This window comes from Primulina huaijiensis, chromosome 2 (assembly GCF_012295235.1).
Source record: "Primulina huaijiensis isolate GDHJ02 chromosome 2, ASM1229523v2, whole genome shotgun sequence".
NCBI lineage: Eukaryota > Viridiplantae > Streptophyta > Magnoliopsida > Lamiales > Gesneriaceae > Primulina > Primulina huaijiensis.
Window position 1 is genome coordinate 3,215,849 of NC_133307.1, and position 19,650 is coordinate 3,235,498.

General features: G+C 35.5%; 2 protein-coding genes across 5 annotated transcripts in view; one reads left to right on the top strand and one right to left on the bottom strand.

Annotated features, from left to right (window-relative positions):
* The first annotated feature begins 222 nt into the window (after window positions 1–222).
* On the top strand, window positions 223–10,211 carry LOC140964332 (importin beta-like SAD2). The gene is made up of 22 exons (XM_073424012.1): window positions 223–533; window positions 788–923; window positions 1,173–1,260; window positions 1,514–1,666; window positions 1,958–2,120; window positions 2,494–2,678; window positions 2,787–2,960; window positions 3,553–3,698; window positions 3,806–3,929; window positions 4,013–4,193; window positions 4,559–4,718; window positions 4,814–4,855; window positions 4,933–5,051; window positions 5,134–5,332; window positions 5,779–5,910; window positions 7,167–7,270; window positions 7,370–7,549; window positions 8,042–8,181; window positions 8,280–8,419; window positions 8,551–8,711; window positions 9,133–9,259; window positions 9,368–10,211. The coding sequence occupies exons 1-22, from the start codon at window positions 444–446 to the stop codon at window positions 9,535–9,537; spliced, it is 3,114 nt and encodes a 1,037-aa protein (XP_073280113.1). The 5' UTR covers window positions 223–443; the 3' UTR covers window positions 9,538–10,211.
* A 1,215-nt stretch (window positions 10,212–11,426) lies between these two features.
* Window positions 11,427–19,650, bottom strand: part of LOC140964342 (geranylgeranyl transferase type-2 subunit beta 1-like) — a 35,497-nt gene continuing 27,273 nt past the window's right edge. The window contains exons 2-11 of one of the 4 annotated variants that reach the window (XM_073424025.1): window positions 17,554–17,639; window positions 16,424–16,574; window positions 15,900–15,989; window positions 15,506–15,622; window positions 13,619–13,685; window positions 13,291–13,439; window positions 12,268–12,401; window positions 12,067–12,165; window positions 11,893–11,968; window positions 11,427–11,612 (exon numbers count right to left, since the gene is read on the bottom strand). In XM_073424025.1, coding sequence (XP_073280126.1) covers window positions 11,518–11,612; window positions 11,893–11,968; window positions 12,067–12,165; window positions 12,268–12,401; window positions 13,291–13,439; window positions 13,619–13,685; window positions 15,506–15,622; window positions 15,900–15,989; window positions 16,424–16,574; window positions 17,554–17,607 — 1,032 coding nt within the window. In that variant the 5' untranslated portion in view covers window positions 17,608–17,639 and the 3' untranslated portion in view covers window positions 11,427–11,517. Of the gene's footprint in view, window positions 11,613–11,892; window positions 11,969–12,066; window positions 12,166–12,267; window positions 12,402–13,290; window positions 13,440–13,618; window positions 13,686–15,505; window positions 15,623–15,899; window positions 15,990–16,423; window positions 16,575–17,553; window positions 17,910–19,650 lie in introns of those variants that run through there. The other 3 variants (XM_073424034.1, XM_073424045.1, XM_073424050.1) reach the window with 3 other exon arrangements.

A 19,650-nucleotide genomic window follows, 5' to 3' on the forward strand; every position in this document is an offset into this window, starting at 1 on the left:
AAACAGAGGATGTATAAACATATATTAATTAAAATTTTTAAGTGTTTTACTCGTTAAATTTACTTTGATTATTTTCTTATTATTGATAAGACAAAAATGATACAATCTATTGATTTAAAAATAATATAATATATGAATTAATATTTAAAACGATTAAAGATATAATAAATTGGGTAATATTTGGTTGGCATATATAGTGTTGGTTAAACAACCCCTCACTAAACCCTAATTATTTATAGTAGCACAGCACAGGCTCTCTCTCTCCGCCACTTCTTCCTCCAATTCCTCTCTCTAAACCCTAGAAAGAGAATCAATTCCTCGGAAATTCTCCTCTTCTAGGGTTTGGAGTCAATTTAATTGTGTTAGATTCCCCACTTTGACGATATTTTGTGTCGTATTTGTGTGACTATATACATATTGGGAGCTGAAAAAGAATACGGGCAATGGATCTTCAGAGCTTGTGTGTGATCTTGCAAGGTGCGTTGAGCCCCTATCCGATTGAACGCAAGGCTGCGGAAGAAAGTCTCAATCAGGTGAACACCGAATAGTTTTTTTCCCGAAGATTTTTTGCTATGTTTGTTTCTGGGCCCCGTGAGAAGCTTGTGGATAATGAGATGAATCTAGAATGAGACGAACTTATGGAGTTCATGATTGGTGTAGTTTTTGCATTGAAAGTTGTTTGTGTGTATCGTTTATTTATTCTGATTACACGTGTCAAAGTTTAAAGATCTGGAGGAAAGATTTTGAGCAGCAAGTGTAATTATGGTGTCAATCGATTGTTTTGCAGTTTCAGTATGCGCCTCAGCATTTAGTGAGGGTGTTGCAGATCATAATAGACGGGAATTGCGATATGGCTGTCAGACAGGTGGCCAGCATTCATTTCAAGAATTTCGTGGCCAAGAACTGGGCGCCTCATGATCCTGGTAATTTTTTTTGTCTCAATATAAGTACTTTAACGTTTTATTTTACCTTTTGAATTATATATCAGATACTCGTTTTTTGTTTCCTAGTTGGCATAGCTCATAAATGCATTCTCCCCTTTGTGAATCCTAGAACTAGCAGGACCATGTTCTCAATATTTATAAGCATAGGTTCTGTAAACATTCTGTGGTGATTCTGCATTCAGCGCAGTCTGATTAAAACCTACTTGGACCCATGTTCTGTGGTGATAGGTGAACAGTCAAAAATTTTGCCGGGTGACAAGGACGTTATCAGGCAGAATATTCTCAATTTTGTCACCCAAGTTCCCCAGCTTTTGAGGTATTAATCAATAATTTCTAATCTCTTATTTAACCTACTGGACAAATTATCCTCTTTGTTAACCACTACTGTTTAAAATGAACTATCTGCTTTTCAGTCTAGTCTGGGATGGCGTCATGTTTTCTAAATATTTATCTTTTAAACCCCCACAATGCAATTTTATTGTTGGTAATCATCTCTGCTACTTGGTTGTTTTTAATGGTTTATCTGGTCATTGGTTTAGTTTGCCGACCTTATATCTCTATATAAACAGATCACAGCTAGGAGAATGCTTGAAAACGATTATACATGCAGACTACCCAGAGCAATGGCCAAACCTTCTCAATTGGGTGAAGCATAATTTGCAGCAGGACCAACAAATTTATGGAGCTTTGTTTGTCCTTAGAATTATTTCCAGAAAATACGAGTGAGTTCGTAAAGCTAGCTATTTTCAAATTTTCTACAATAACATGTATGTTGGAGTTGAATTATCAGGAGCTTCTACTGTCTGTGTTGTTTCCTATATCTTTTTATGAGTAGAAATATATCTCTGTTAATCTTATGTTTCTTTGTAACACTGTCTGTTTCAGTGCGATATAGTTGTTCTCCTGTGAAATCCTCTTTCTTCTACTGCCAATTCTCCAATTAATAGATATTCAATAGCGAAAGTGTTATTATTTGATTCATATCTCATTTCCTGACTGTTTATCATTATCAGGTTTAAATCAGATGAGGAGAGAGTACCAGTTCATGACATTGTTGAGGAAACATTTCCTCATCTGCTATACATATTTAAACAGCTCGTTGAGATTGCAAACCCTTCTGTTGAAGTAGCAGATTTGATCAAGCTGATTTGCAAAACATTCTGGTCATCTATATATGTAAGTGTGTGTTTCTTAAATGTTCAAATGGGTCACAGGTGGCTTTTATATTTACACGTTACTGGATTAGGGAAGGTGTATTTTGACTTAGAGGTGCTTGAATTTTTTTATACGATGCCGCTTTTCGCAAACATTTGGTGGAAAGATCCTGCTTTGCATGAGAAAGGGTTGTGCAGTCTGGCAGATTTTATCTGATTTTCTGGTTTATCGTATAAAGTGTATTGCTTAAACTCCATCTGTTTGGTTTTAAACTCAAGTTGTAGTTAAAATTTCCCAATCTCTTGCTGCAGCTAAAATTATATTTCTGGCTTTATTTACTCTGCAGGACCTTTATTTTATATTTTATCTCATACTGTTGTTACACATCTTTCAGTTGGAGATTCCAAAGCAATTGTCTGATCCCAATCTATTTAATTCCTGGATGGTTCTTTTCTTAAACATACTAGAAAGGCCTGTGCCTGTAGAAGGCCAACCTGCTGATCCCGAGCTGAGAAAGTCATGGGGATGGTGGGAAGTGAAGAAGTGGACCGTCCACATATTAAACCGCCTTTTCACTCGGTAGGTTCACAAACAAGTGCTTAATTCCGGCCTAATCCCGTGGATTGTGATTTGGGATTGATTGCCTTGAGCAGAATCAATTATCTCTTCTCTCTTTCTTTGTCTTAGATTTGGAGACCTAAAACTTCAGAACCCAGATAATAAAGCTTTTGCCCAGATGTTCCAGAAGAATTATGCGGGGAAAATTTTGGAATGCCATCTAAATTTGTTGAATGCGATCCGTGTTGGTGGCTATTTGCCTGACAGAGTAATCAACCTTATTTTGCAATACCTGAGCAATAGGTTTGTATCGTAGATTTCGATAAATATATATCCAAATAATGATTTTTTTCCTTAAATTTTTTTGCCAAAAACCTTCCTGTTGGCCACCTATTTTTACAAGTAAGGGATGACCAACCATGAGGTCCAATACTTAGTTTTTTCCTTAATATCTCTTTTAAAGGAAAATAAACTCTTCTAAGGTCCCTTATCTGAATAAGGAAATTCTCTATTTGGTGTTTGGCATTATGATACATCATTGAGTGCCTGGACACAAGCACTTTTACAATGACATCACCCTGTGGCAAAAGTATTTATAATATGATTTAACTCAAGAAGCTGGTTATGAACGACCTGAAGTGCAGTTCATCTTTGACCTTCTTTTGTCATGATAATTGTGTGATTGCTGGGTTGGGAATGTTTACAGTACGGACAAGAACTGAATATACATTTTCGCGCAACTGATGACTATAGTGTGAATATTGATGGCAATTGAATTTTACTCTCATTGGAACCCATTCAGTGTAAACATGTGATATCTGTTTTTAGAAGGATGGTTGTGGCTAATGATATCCAGTGGCCCTGGTTTTTAATTCATGTTTTATCCACCATGCAGTATTTCAAAAAGTAATATGTATAATCAGCTGCAACCAAGACTCGATATTGTTCTGTTTGAGATCATCTTTCCGCTGATGTGCTTCAATGACAATGATCAAATACTCTGGGATGAAGACCCGTCTGAGTATGTGAGGAAGGGATATGGTGTGTTCGATAGCTTGTTATCTATGCAATTTGTTATTCTTTTTTGAAGAGCTAAGGATGCATTAATTAGCTATATTTATAATAAAAAATTTCCCATGCTTCTGCAGACATAATCGAAGATTTATACAGTCCCAGAACTGCTGCTATGGATTTTGTGAGCGAGTTGGTCCGAAAACGTGGAAAGGAGAACCTTCATAAGTTCATATCATTTATTGTACAGATTTTTACCAGGTATACATGACACTGTTCTACACGCATTTATCCCATCCTATAAGAATATAATGACTAAAATCTTTCCACTTTTCTCAACCTAGATATGATGAAGCAGCTGTGGAATATAAGCCGTATAGGCAAAAAGATGGAGCCCTTCTTGCCATTGGAGCTTTATGTGATAAACTGAAGCAAACTGAACCTTACAAATCTGAGCTGGAGCGGATGCTTGTACAGCATGTATTTCCTGAGTTCAGCAGTTCTATCGGACATCTTAGAGCCAAGGTAGGGTCTCTTAACTTGTATTACAGTTATTTCCTTCTTTTAACTCTCATTCCCATCCTTGGTGATATATTATAAGGTTATATTTGCATCATTTTATCCATGTGGTAGTTATCAAAACGTAGATATGGAAAGTTTGTTTTCATTAATTTACTTGTGTCAAATAATTACCATAATACAGTTATCATGTTATAAGGTCTGACATTACATGGTTCTTATGATCTTATCCACGCTGAGAAGATTTGTCGATCTTATCATACTATTATGATCCGATCCTTTACATTAGTTTAAGTCCATTTGTTGCCACCACTCTTATGTCTTGAGATTCTGCTCTTGTTTTATTCTTGTTGATATGCATTGGATTTTAGGCAGCATGGGTTGCAGGACAATATGCACATATCAATTTCTCTGATCCAAATAACTTCAGTAGAGCATTGCACAGCATTGTTGCTGGAATGCGCGACCCAGAACTTCCTGTTCGTGTTGATTCTGTTTTTGCATTGCGGTCGTATGTGGAAGCTTGCCAAGGTTCTGTTTTCTGGGCATTGTCTTTGTTTTTAATTGTTTTGAATTTACCTCTTCAATGATTGATATTCATTAACTCGGGCATTTTTAATGTTCAGACTTGGACGAGATTAGACCAATTCTTCCACAATTACTTGATGGTATTTTAAGACCCTGTCCGCATTTCTTTTCATGAAGCTTAACAGTTCTTATCTAAATTCTGAGTCCATTTTTTCAGAATTCTTTAAACTTATGAATGAGGTTGAGAGCGAAGATTTGGTGTTTACTCTAGAGACAATAGTGGACAAGTTTGGAGAAGAGATGTCTCCTTATGCTCTTGGCTTATGCCAGAATCTGGTGAGACTATTCTACGCATATTTGGAATCTTGAGTTGAGATTTTATATTATATCTTTTAAATTACTTACTTTTGATTTTTAGGCTGCTGCATTTTGGAAGTGCATGAGTACCGCTGAAGCAAATGATGAAGGTGATGATCCCGGTGCTTTGGCTGCTGTTGGTTGCTTGCGTGCCATAAGCACGATTCTTGAGTCAATTAGCAGGCTTCCTAATCTATTTGTTCAAATTGAACCAACTTTACTCCCGATAATGCGCAGGATGCTGACTACAGATGGACAAGGTCGGGATCCGAACATGTTTAATCATTTATCCGTTTGCATGCCCATCTGACTTGTCATTTCTTCCCGTCTCTCAGATGCTTAAATTTTTTTGATTCTTTGGATAATTGTATTGCAAAAATTCTGCCATTGTTTTGATCTAAATCCTATCTTTTTGTTAGTTTAACCACTTTGATCAACTTACAATGCATCACTAGTTAAACCACTTTGATCAACTTAAATATTTTTTTTTACCATCCACTTTTTCATAATTTATCTGTCGAGTTTTTATTGATGTAATCTTGATTCCTCAAAGTCAAACTGCTTGGAGTGATGGCTAGTGACTTGGTCTAAGGAACCTGCTAGCTTAAAATATGGAAAAATTTGTTAACGGGAAAGAATTATATCTCCACAAAAACTTTAATACTCCTGTTATGTTTTGTTCTTATGATTATATGCATTTGTGCAGAGGTCTTTGAGGAAGTTTTGGAGATAGTCTCATACATGACTTTTTTCTCACCCACGATCTCCCTGGAGATGTGGAGTCTATGGCCATTAATGATGGAAACTCTGGCTAATTGGGCCATTGACTTTTTCCCAAGTACGCTGCTGCTGTTTTGTTTTGTCTGGAAAAATCCGTTCTCATCAGTATGATGCCATTTGATTCCTTGTTTTATTTTTGCTTCTTTGACATTTTTGCGATTTGCTACTTCCTTGTGCTTCTTTGACATTTTGCTTATGGTTTATATTTAGACTATTTGGAACTTATTTAATATTTAATTTAATTGATGACACTCCAATCCGAAAAGGCCACAATAACATTCCGTGTCACTTACTTAGATTTCTAATGCTATTAGCTTTCTTGACTATTCCTCTGTGATAGTTTTTGAGGTTTTAGTCTCTTCACCTGTATTGTTAAACTCCGCCAAATTAACTTCTGAGAACTGTAGAGATTTTATTCAGCACCTTGGTTTTTGAAGATTGTAAGTAATTTGTTTGTATCCCTCATCATTGATAACATAATGATTTATAACCGTTTGGTGGCTTGTGGGATGAGATGATAAATGATGGATGATATATTGATAACATAATGATATGTAACTCTAATCATATGTAAAAGTTGAATCAAAAGCTGGAAACAAAGGTGTGTAATTAGCTAATCCTCTTCCATCAAACCAAATGGTGCTTGAGCTGATTGGTCCTTGCATTAGTAGCTTTCTACTTTCTAGTTGAATGTTTTTCTGTTCTTTTCAACAGCTGGTGCTTAGATGAGAAGTATGCCTTCTACCATTGTTACCACAACCACTAGAATCATTATTACCAACATTTCTGGGTGGTGCTATGATGTTTACATGTGGTCTTCAAAGGGTGCATTAACGATATTGGTGTTTTTCAGCATGTTGCTAAATTCTGAATTCTGATGGTTGTATTTGTCTTGCATCTGAAGTATGTGTAAGGTCCCATTGCCCAACAATTTTTTGTAAGTCATTACTGGAAAATTTTCAGAGTTAAAAGCATTTTTCCCTGGCACTCACTGACAAGCTATGAGAGATTTTGGAAGTCCAACTTCAACAGTTTTATTGGCCTATTGTGTTTGGGGGATGTTTCATATACTGCTTTGTTATCTTTAAGATCTGTGTGCTTTTTTGAGCTTGTTATTATCCGTGGTTTCATAGGACTTTCTGTTGAATTAGTTACTATTTTGTATTATATTTATTTCCAGTATTGTTTTCAAATAAGTAAAAAGAGACTAAAGCATCAAGTGTTTGTTTTTCTTTGGCCTTATGACTGCTAATGACTTCTTGCATCAGCTTTTGTAAACTTCTGTAATACTGTGGTTCTTGTTGATTTGCTCAGACATCTTGGTGCCTTTAGACAACTATATATCTAGAAGTACTGCGCATTTCCTCACATGCAAGGAACCAGATTACCAGCAAAGCCTTTGGAACATGATTTCATCTGTTAGTGAATTTATTATTATTGAATTCAGTCTCTGAACTGAAATTGAGCTAGGAAACTAGTACCATCTAGTTATGTGTTTTGTGTTAATGATCCTGCAGGTTATGGCTGATAAAAACCTTGAGGATGGTGATATTGATCCAGCACCCAAGCTTATTCAGGTGGTATTCCAGAACTGCAGGGGACATGTGGATCACTGGGTTGAGCCTTATTTGAGAATCACCATAGAGCGTCTACGTCGTACAGAGAGACCTAGTTTGAAATGCCTCTTGATTTTAGTGGTAAGGAAAATTATTATTTTTATGCGCCAAAGCCCCTTTCCATATATTCTGCTCTGCCATGGTAGTCAGCCTACTGGACTACAATAACCTTTCGACATTTGTCATTCACTTGAAAATTGTTTCTTGAATGTGTTTTCATTTTCACATGCGCCAGTGACCAGAATTGAATATTTGCTATTAATACACAAAATCATTTTTTTTTATTTTCAAAGATTTTTTTGACATTGTTTATATATTATGGTGATGACAAGTCATCTCAACTCTGAATTGTGTGATGCACTACTTGTTACCTGGCTTTTATTCATCTTTGACCAAGAATGGAATAAATTTTGGATAATGATGTGTTGCATATGAGGGAAGGGAATCGAAGACTTGTCGTTATTACTTTATGGCTTCGTGCATTTATTCAACAGCCTGATGCATCGATGGATTTTCCTATGTTCAAATATAAAAATTGGGGCTAAGACATGTGAGTTTGATGATATTTGTTAGGTTGCTGATGCTCTATACTATAACCCATCTTTGGTACTCAACATACTGCAAAAGCTTAACGTCGCAACAGAAGTTTTCAACCTATGGTTCCAGATGCTACAACAAACTAAAAAGAGTGGAGCACGTACTAATTTTAAAAGGTTTGGGATTATTTCCACTCCTTGATTCCTTGCCATAATCATTTTCCCTTACTGGAAAGAAATATCCATTTGGGATTATATCCTTTCTATGTTTGCAGGGAGCAAGACAAAAAAGTCTGCTGTCTGGGCTTGACTTCATTGATCCCACTTCCTGCAGATCGGTTACCCGGAGAAGCTCTGGATCGTGTTTTCAAGTCTACTCTTGACCTGCTGGTGGCCTACAAAGATCAAGTTGCAGGTGTTGGTTTATTCTTCTTTACAGCTCATATTTATGTTATTTCACAAGAAATATTGAAACAAGTTTTGGACATAAGTGATTCATTTACATCTTTTATGTATGGTATATGAATGTTTAAATTTTGTGGGCAGAGGCTGCAAAGGAGGAAGAGGAAGAGGGTGATGACGATGATGATATGGAAAATTTTCAAACCGATGATGATGATGGTGATGAGTCCGACAGGGAGATGGGGGTTGATGCAGAGGATGGAGATGAAGCTGACAGCTTGAAACTACAAAAATTGGCTGCTCGGGTGGGTATCAATTCTTAAAGCTTAAAAATTAGCTATGAAGATTTATCACAATGGGATCTGTAAATAAAGCAGTGGCATGATAATCCCTTCATTTTTCTTTTTTGTGAAGAACTTGAAGCTACTTCAAAATTCTTTTTGTTCGACTTCAATCTGGCTACATTACTTAAATTTGATTGAGTTTTTGTTCTCTTTGATTTTAAAATTGTAATAACCTTGGCTTCTTCATGCACTTAAATTTTCCCTGGCACAAGACAGCAACATGTTCAGCCTTCATCTACGAGGGAGGCTAGATATGTACTGAAGATCATCTTTGAACATCATTATAAATTCCTTGTGTTCTATTTTAGATACGCTGTATCTGTTATTTTTTCTGATGCATATTTTAAATTATATATTTATGGCCCGTCTCTTTGGAATACAGGCCAAGGCATTCCGTACTACTGAATCTGATGATGAAGATTCAGATGACGATTTCAGTGATGATGAGGAGTTGCAATCACCCATTGATGATGTTGACCCTTTTGTTTTCTTTGTGGACACTATCAAAGGTGAATCTCTAGCCTTTTGTCTCGTTCTAGCCTGGGAACGCATTTAGATGATGTCTTGGTATATTTTTTTACATGGTTTTCTTATCCCTGTTTTATTTAATTGTGTAGTTTTGCAAGCATCTGATCCATTAAGGTTCCAGAGCCTCACACAGACGCTCGACTTCCATTATCAGGCCCTAGCAAATGGTATTGCCCAGCATGCTGAACAGAGAAAAATGGAAATTGAAAAAGAAAAATTGGCTAAGGCAGCAGAAGCAACATCTGCTGCTGCTTCTTAATTTTTTGTTTGCTTGATGGTTGTTGATTTGATCAAGGTCAAGTTCCACCTGATTCTTTTGGTTAGTCCAATAATGGTTAAGATAAACCAGGAGCCGCTTCAGGTCTTTGGTAGTGTCAGATTGTTTGTGCAGTCATTATGGTTATGCCTTTATGCCATATTTCTTGAAAACAAAGGTGGCCATACAATGTAGGGAACTCAGGTTCCCGTCAAACTTTAATGAGTGAGTTCTCATAATACCCCAATAGGTGAATTTAGCCCTTCTCTATGAGAAGATACTAGGTACTAGATTGTAAATCCTTTGCGGATGTCTAGTTGTACCATTTTTATGAAGTGCCGGGTCAACTTGAGGAATTTTATTATAAGCCCCTCTCTTTGGTATAAAAGTGGGGTGTAGACGAATCATGTGGTGTGTTTGTGCGTCGAATAATTGGTGGTTGTATTTTGAATTCTTTTGGTTCGGACTCATGTCCTGAAATTTGTCTTTGGGCATGGTTGTGTTGTGTCTACATATTTTCTCCACATTGGTCGGTCCAAGTTTTGGGCTGTTTTGATCCAAGTTTTGGGATGTTTGATCTCTGTGCATAGAATTGGAATCTTCCTCTGGATGTAAAACTGGTTGTATTCTTTTTTGCTGGGAAAGAGTTGCGATTTTAATTTTTGTGGTACTCGTGTTTCTTCCTGCTACCCAAACTTGATATTTTGCTTATTGTACGGGAAGACCATTATTACCTCAATTGAATGATGAATGTATTGCGTACCTGTGATCCATATTGACTAGATATTTGTCATGTATTTCATGTTTCTTAACGTTGAGACTACGATGAAGACTCCATCACTGTGGTTGAAACAATAGCAAAAAAAGTTGGTGCAACTTGCTATAATGAATGAACATTTTCTACATAAACACTTGCGATATAATATTATGGATAATATAGAATATTATACGCTTACTTAATGGTTATAATATAATCTCAAACTTGCATATATGAACTTTTAATTCCAATGTAAGAATGATATAAATGATGTATCATGTCCAACATGGAATCCTCACTAGAGTGAGGTAAAGAAGTTGATGGAGAATCAAGACGGATTAACTTGAGGCCAATGACCCAAGTTATAGACAGAGAGTTCACTTTCAGCGTGTCTCCCATTAGAAAATCTTGCAACCTCAGAGTCCTCAGAGTTTTCTTTGTAGAACTCCTTCGATGCTTAAAGTTGGCAAAGTGGTCGAATGAAAAGGGAAAACAAAGACCCGAACATGATTCCCTTGGAACAACTGTACAAATTTGTAATCGTTTCTCCAAGTTTGAGGAACCTTGATTGCCGAAATTTAAAACCGAAACCATATCAAACTAAATTTTTAGGTTTCGAATTCGATGTATTGACAACTTAATTTATATATTAGAACTACTTTATTTATGTTAATAAAATTTAACTTCTATAAAAAAAAGTATAACTATTATATGATCGAATCCAAATAGATTGATTAACTAACAAATTGAAACATCGTTGTTTTTTTTTTTTTCTGGATAGTTACAAATTCAAAAGAATAATCTCCCCACATCTGTTTAAACCATAACCAAATCAAAATAATCAGAAACCAAACTTCTCTTAACTAGTTTGATTCCAGTTCCACAGTTTATCAAAAACAGGAAACATCGGTTCATGAATCAAATCGTCGATGTTAGAGTCGCGATCAACCTCAACAAATGCATGCAGCCTGTGTCCAGGTACATGGTTTTTACAGCTTACATGACGTCTATGCAAACTAAGAGGTTTTTTTAAATATAGATACAACATTGTTGTTGATTGACACTAACTATATTTTCCACAAATTCCAGCAGCTTGTAGATTTCTGAGTACAAAAAAAAAGTTAATAATAATAAAAGGTATTGATTTATAACCATATCACAATATATGTCTGAAATTCAGTGGATCAAGTAAAATGGCAAATAAGAAAATGAAGCATTTGCTTTGTTTATCTGCGAAGGAAAATTCTGTTGACGACATCGACAGGCAATGCATAAGCAGGATCTATAGGTTTCAATCCTGGGTATTCAAGAAGTGAGAGACCTGCAGCAGTCACCATACAAGAAATGTTAAAGAAAGTGAAAAGGATGCCATGTTTATGTTCACGGAGTTTCATCTAGAAGTTAAATTATGTAAAACTTCTTACAAAACGAGAACCATCGAATTTAAAACTCAGGCCATGTTAAAAAAATGCAAGGTTTTTAGAAGAAATATTTGAAATACATTGCAAACCTCTTCGGAAGTTGAGTCCAGAGACAAATCAAGACTTTAACCAGAGTTCTCATTAGTTTATGTCCATTACATTGAAGGGTAAATATCTTACCAGCAACCCCAAAGTAGGTATGGAAGACATCGACAGCATCATCTGGCCTATCTGAAATTCCTCCGTTCTCTTTATCCTACATAATAAAAGGCAAAGGCAATTGAAAATCCTTATAGTATGATCCTATTAAAATAAATTTCAAATTGGAACTGCTTTGTCAGAATCAAAACAAACCTGACAGTCCAAGATGAACTGGACAAGCTTTTTCTTGTCAATCCAGTGAACTCTATCAATCATGATTAAGCTAGAAAGGACCCACCATGAATAGCAGACCTGGGTTGAGAATTAAGGTAAAAAAATTGAAAAAATCTTTTTTTCCTTAATGTAGTAGTGCTCAACTAAGATTAAGAATACAAAATGGAAACAGTAACTCACATCAGGAAGCTTCTCGGGACGCCCATTTAGACCTCCAGTTATTACTTGTCTCTCACACAACCACCATCCAAGCAGGTCCTTGTCAATATGATGTAGAGCACCAGTAATCGCAAGAGCTCCCACGCAACAGAAAACTGCAATTGCATTCAATGGTATGACAAAAAACAACTATCACACCTCTCCCGTTTTTCTCGACTAAGTCACACAAAAGAAAAGTGAAACACCGTCATATTCTAGTTACTTGTTTTTAGCCAAACACTTGAATAGGAAGATGACTTCTCAGTTCTTTTCCCTCCAATCAAATAGGAAGTTAGGTTCTACCAATTAGTGACAAACAGCTGATATGACAACTAAGGCTCAACAACTGTCTGGTACAAACAATTGTTATGAACAGCCTCGCTCGGTGTCATTTCAAATGAATAGAAATCTTAGCTTAACAAATAGTTTATGGGTTAATTAACATGAATTTTCAGTAAAGAATTTTGTAAAACACCAGAACTAAACCTTTATCGTCTGGTCAAGCCATCACAGAAATTCTATCCACACAATTGAAATACGAGTATACGACTTCAGGCCAAAGAAGTAAATAACTATAGATGAGCTGAGTCGCCCATTGGAGACAGTCGATTTGTGAAGGCTATAATGGTATGATTAAGTGCTCACCAGAGAGTTTTGAAGAAGTTACCTTATCAGCTATGTCAGTGAGTGGAGCTTGGTGCACCACGAAATGTCCCAACTTAATTACAGGGAAAAATAACTTTGCATTCCATTAAACATTGGATTTAGCACTTGGAAAATCAAAATCACTGTTTCATTTACTTTTCCATTTTATTAGGATAATTGTGACTGGTAAAATACTTCTAATTTAAGCTATCAACTTACTCGGTTAATTCAAATGAAGTCCTAAGCACACATATTCCAAAGTCATAAGGTAAAAACTGAAAATGGCCCAAATATGCATATATTTACTTAATAACTAGAACTTATCACACGTAAATGTAACCACTCAAGACATGAACATACTTTGCCCTGCATGGGATTCCGCTCCAGGTGTGCATCCGAATCCACCATCCAAATTCTTGCAACTTACAATGTACTTTACAGCTGCTTCCACATTGATTTTGTCCAATCGATGTAATAATGCGAGAGAACATAGAGAAATATAAGAAAACCTAAAGAAAATGTTAGCTTGTTTTTGTATTCCATCGAGTATATAATGTATCAACACCAAATGTAAACCTAATTATCATATCACACAACTTAGAAGTGTTGAAAATAAAAGAATATATTGAACGAGAAGGGAATAAAATGTACAGAAGCAACAACAGATAGGCAGAGAGAAAAGGTATACCTTGTATCAACTTCTCCCCACATGTCTCCAGAAAAGGATCCATCCTCATTTTGTAGGCCAGCGATATCTAGCTTACAAATGTAAGTCTATACTCTGAACTAACTGATTCTGTTCATGTGTTTAAATTATATTAAGAATAAAAGGCAGAACTTGACACTCAGAACAACAGCAAAACACACTCAAAGCTTGCAAATTTTTAACGCCCTCTCCTGGCTTTTGAGTCGCAGTCATAGTTGTCAAGGGCGCAAGGCGCACCGAGGGCTCTGGAGCCTGAGGCGCAAGGCGAGGCGCAAGCCTTACCGAAGCGAGGCGCACATTTTTTATTTTTTTAAAAAATATATTTATCTTAGAATAATATATTAAAATATAAAATAATTAAGTCATAATGTTACACAAAACAACAAATAATTAATAAGTTCATAATAATAAGTAACACGATTAAAATTCTTCAATCATCCTAATCAAGTTCATCTTCTTCCATCGAATCATCAGAGTCCGTAGAACTTTCGGACCTGTATTCTTCTTAATCTTCACCACTTTCTTGATCAACATCAATTTCTTCTTCCTCTTCATCCAAAAGATGTGATATTGGCCTTTTTCTGGTTGTTTTGGATGCAGATGTCCTTACCTCGTTTGAAGAAGATGAAGCACGAGATCTAAAACCATAAATCGGTTCCCCAACCCCAGACGCTCGGCCTACATCACCCCATGTCAAATCATCATCCCCAAAGACTAGATTATTTTCTTCATTGTCCAATCCTCCCATCAACCATTCATTGCTATCATCGATATCATCCAATGAAATATGATCGATTTTGTAAGGCGATCCAATCAAATATGCTTTGATTTCTGCATGCCTTTCTCCGAGTTCTCTATCTTTCTCTGCACATTTGCTACATTCTTTAATATGAATTCTAAAAGAGGTACCGGCACTTCTGGTTTAAAAAAGTAAAAATAAATAAATAAGATATCGACAACATCAAGAACCGATACCTGAGCTTTCTTCAATAAATGGTTCTTGGCCTTTCTCTATTCACGCTGTCACGTTGTTGGCTTCTGTAATTCTGTTGCAGTCTGCACACTTCTGCTCTTGTCGCCTTCTGATATTTAATTTGTTAACTGGGCTGCTAGGGTTTAAGGTTGGGTTGGGCCTTTTACATTTTAAGTTAATATTAAAAAAAACAGAGAAGTTGCATTACTGAATTTTTTTTAAAAAAAGCAATCTCAGGCACGCCTTCCCAGGCGCACACCTGGGCTCACCTTTGTAAATCATTGTGCCTGGGATCGCGCCTGGTGGCGCCTCTCGCAGTATTGATACATCGATGAAGTGTGATATATTAATTGGCATTAACAACAGTTCATAATGCTCAGACAATATGCAAAATGGCAAAAAGTAGCACTAACCAAAGATGTTTGACATATGAGGCAACATCATAACTGGCACAATTGTTTACGGGATATGTCAAATATCTATAACACAAGGTGCAGCAAATCGTATTTTCAACCCAAGCTCAGATCATGCAATTAATAAAGCCATATAACTGACAAAGATCAGTTGTATTACTACCAAATGCAAGTTATCTCTGTGCATTTGTGAGGACAATATCTTTTGAAAAAATAATCACTAGCAGATAAAGGTGACTAGGGTTCTCACAGAGAACATTGTTTTACTTATAAAGCCAATACTCAAACTTAAGAACTATCTTTATTAATGAAAGATAAAGATTTCATGTAATGAGCACCAAGAGGGTGCCTTCCACATTCTTCAAAAAGATAACAGCAATCATGTGTGTTAATCATAATGGGAATTAGCAGAAGAAAGGTAGCCATCAACGAGGTACTCCTCAAGAAATATTGTAAAACCGAAAGCTCAGATTTGAAGGATACAGTTGGAGACCTTCTCGGTCTCAAGAACATCTATCTTGTCAAATAGAGCCAAAACCTGAATAGCACTTAGGGTGTACAATATATGAGGGTCATGTCCAATGTTACCACCAAAACCCCCTGCATAGAACTACAAACGTTACGAGCCCTTAAAATAATAATCATATATATGGACACAGAAAGAGCAGCCAAAGTTTTTTAAAAATAAAACAATTTCCCCACTGAACTTATTTGACTTGTCTCTACCTGTTTTAAAAAAATATGGATATGCATCAATATGTGTTTACAGAGAGTGCATAGCCACATGCTCAACATGTCTTACATACAAACATAAGATCTAACAACCTGGAACTCAAAACTGGATGCCATCCTGATGGACATACTGAGTGCCTTATACCATATGGCAGCTCAACATGTTTTTGAATCGCTTGAGTGGATGTTGTGACTTTCAAAATGGGGGCTTGATGCTGAAGTCCCTCTTTATGTCCTATAGTACGACATCCAATCTTGAGTTCCAGATCATTAGATGATCTTATGTATGGCTGTTCAAATCGAGATGCATCCATATGTGTTTATATGTGATTGATGAGCATCATTTTAGAATAGGTACATTATGTATGTATCTAAGACATGTTGAGCATGTTGTTATGCACTCTGCCTGTCCTTTAGTATGACATCAACTTTTGAGTCCAGATAGTTAGATGATCTTATGCATGGCCGTTCAAACCGATATGCATCCATGTGTTTATATGTGATTGACGAGCATCATTTTAGGATAATAATCATATCTAAGGAGGAATAAAGAACAGCCAAAATCTAAAAAAAAAAAAGTTTCCCCGCTGAACTTAAATGACTTGTCTCTACCTGTTCGTAAAACAAAATTACACTTATAGTGGTATGACATAATGCTGTAACACTAACCAGATTCATCTTGGCACTGCATAACCCATGATACAACCTCATCTTGATCAACTGCATCCAACTTCCCCATTATATCAAGAGTGGTCAATCCCCAATAAGCACCATTTAGTCTTAGGTGCTCCATTACCACGGACTCAAAGCTATCCTTTTTCTGGTGATAATGGGTGCCAGACAATCAAAACAACAGTAAATATCACAACATAATGACGAGCATTGTGTTCTTAAATGCAATTTATTTCCCTAAACAAAAAACTAATTAAAGACTAATGTCTAGTAAACGGTTAACAGCATAAAGACAAAAGCTTAACCTATGTAAACCTACAAACCATTTACAAAAGTAATATCTTTTCCCTCAAACACTGTGAAATAACTTTGGGTAAATACCCTCATTAAGGCTGCATATAATACAAGCCAAAGTTCAAGCTCAACATCAGATTTTACACGTGAAGCTCAAGCTTAATCAAAGCTCAATTATACGGAAACTGGGCATGCAAGGAATCTCCAATATGCTGATCACTTTTACAATCTTCTTTATACCGTATGTCGATGTTTTGAAGCTCAAAATTTGCATCTTTCTTCAGGAACAAGTTTCTGGCTGACAGCCACATGAATTTCACCAGTTACCAATCCCTAAAGCTTCTTCCATATTTTGATTCGCTTCATTCAGAAACAACTAAGAATGCTTAGATTTAATGTACTCTGTTCTAAATTCTTCACAAAAGATTGAATGAGAAATGGGGGAGGCTTATATCAGGGTCTAGGTATTTTCAAAGTTACATGTCCCCATCAACGTATCTATTCTTTGTAGGAACTACAGTTTGTCCCTGACCGGTCCTCCACCTAGGCAGACGTGGCTTTACTTAAAAAAGGCTCAACAGTGCCTAATAGCTTGCTATCTTGCAAATCAGTAGCATGACCAAAATAAATTTGGAAACTTCAAAAAAATACGTTAGAAATTGGTATACATTGTAATAATATAACAGCAGACTTTCATAATATACTCTGAAAGAAAGCTAATAAGAACCATATATTTTATAAAACAAAACACAGGGTACCATCAACAATTTTAATATCAAAATAATATTTAGGCATTAAGCATGTCGATCATGAGATATTGAAAATAGGCATACCTTTTCAACTGATAAAATGTACCTAGCATGGTTTTCAATGTTAAGCTCTCCCATCTGTTACTGAATGAAATAATCAATCTTTTCACCTAAAAACACATCAAACTAACATTTTAAAAAAATAAAAAGGGAAAATATCTTTAGAAGTCAAGCAACAAGCAGCAGTGCCCTATCTTCTTATAGAATGTGATGCCAGATAGAGAACGTGGAAATAAAATAAGCTGGGTAAAGATCTTCAACTGTTTGAAGATAAATTTTATGGTACATGCTAAAACTATATATATGCTTAGAAGCCAAATATATAGTTCAAATAAAAAATTCGTAGACAAAACCACAGAAAATCTCGATAAGTTCTAAATAAATTCGACATACCCAGAAACTGACACATTTTCTTCCATAACAATTAACTACTCAAACGATTAAATGCCCAAACAATGCAAAGAAATGAACTTGTTTTCATTTATTTTCTTCTCTATTGCTAGAAGCTGCTTGTATTTCGATAAACGGATCTTATATGTATAAGCACATGGAAGATTGGAATTAAGAAAGCAGAAGCAGTGTCAATATCTAAATCCCAATTGATTAAATTCCTTCACACAAATCGAGTGGTGGGTATCTGATCGGTTCGGGTATCATGATCGATTGGTTGCTGCTCATGCCGGCGCCGTTGAATGGCACGACCGGTCACAGCCTCCAAAAAACGAATTCTATGGCCTATTCCGCTATTACAAGTTTCCGGTGCATTTAACGACGACCCCGAACGCAATGGTGATTCAGGCGACTGTTGGTTCAGATCAAGACCCATGAAATCGTCCCTCATCATCGATTATCAATAGTAAATCCTTGAGTTTCCTACCAAGAATCCTACTTTAATTGGCAAAAGAAAAAACCCAACAACCAATAATCGAAATTGAACATTAATTAAATCAACAAGATCAGGGTTTATAAGCCCAGTAATCAAACAAAGAAAATCAAAACGATGATGGAAAAGAACAGAACCACATACAATTTCTTGCCCGTTTGGTGACTAAACTGTAGAGTTTCGATAAATTTCTTTTCAAGAGACATTTAAATATTTTAAAAAAATATTATTACACCTATGATAAATCTAATGATCATTATTCCAGTTTAATAGACTTTTAAATATTTAAAAAAATATTACTATTTTTGTCTCACTTGTTTGTATTGAAAATATCAATTATACAAACAATTTTTCAATTTTCCCCTTATTTAATGAGTTCTCATAGTAATTAAATAGGGGTATATTAGTAAATGTGTAAATAATATCGATAAATATAGTATATGTCTGTATATTTGAAACAAATGAAAAATACAAGTATCTTGTATAGTTACAAGAGAGCGAGTAATAGGTTAATATATATTTCATTTATTAAAAATCAAACATATTTCATTCATATTTTTTAAAAACTCGAACACAATTTACCCCTCTAGTAGAAGTTTTATGTATGATTTTAAAAACCACGAAGTCTAAAACGCTATTGATTTAAATAGGTTGTTTTTTGTTTTTTTTTTTTTACAGATAGTATTTTATGCAACTAAGCCCGTAGTTAAAGAAAAACTGCATGATTCCAAAATATTCCTTTTCTAAAATAAACTAACATGTTCATTTCATTGCATGAAATCTTTATTTTTTAACCTAAAATGGAGAAAAGTGCAACCAATTTTTTGATTCAGCATTTTAAGTAAAATGTTTGTATTTTTTAGTTTATAGGCTTTTTAAAAATTTTCTTGTAAAATAACCTTAAAACATCTGCTAAAAACAAAAACCAAACAAAAGTTTAAAATTAAAAACCATTGGAAATTTCTTTAGCAAATATAACTTTTTGTCGCGCTATGACCTTCGGCTGGACTTCAAATCAATATTAGTAAAGATCCGAAAAATGTCAAGTTAATGAAAACTTATCTCGAACCAACTAAGCTAAACCAAGAATTTGATGGCTCAAGTAGTTAGCAGAAGCAGCTATTGCTGCTGCATGAATAATGAGCCGCTCTAGTCCACTGGTCGGCTTGCCTATATGGTCATTATCGTCCCACCTTGTACCACATTTTTTTCTGAAAAAAAAGGTGGCATACATTGTG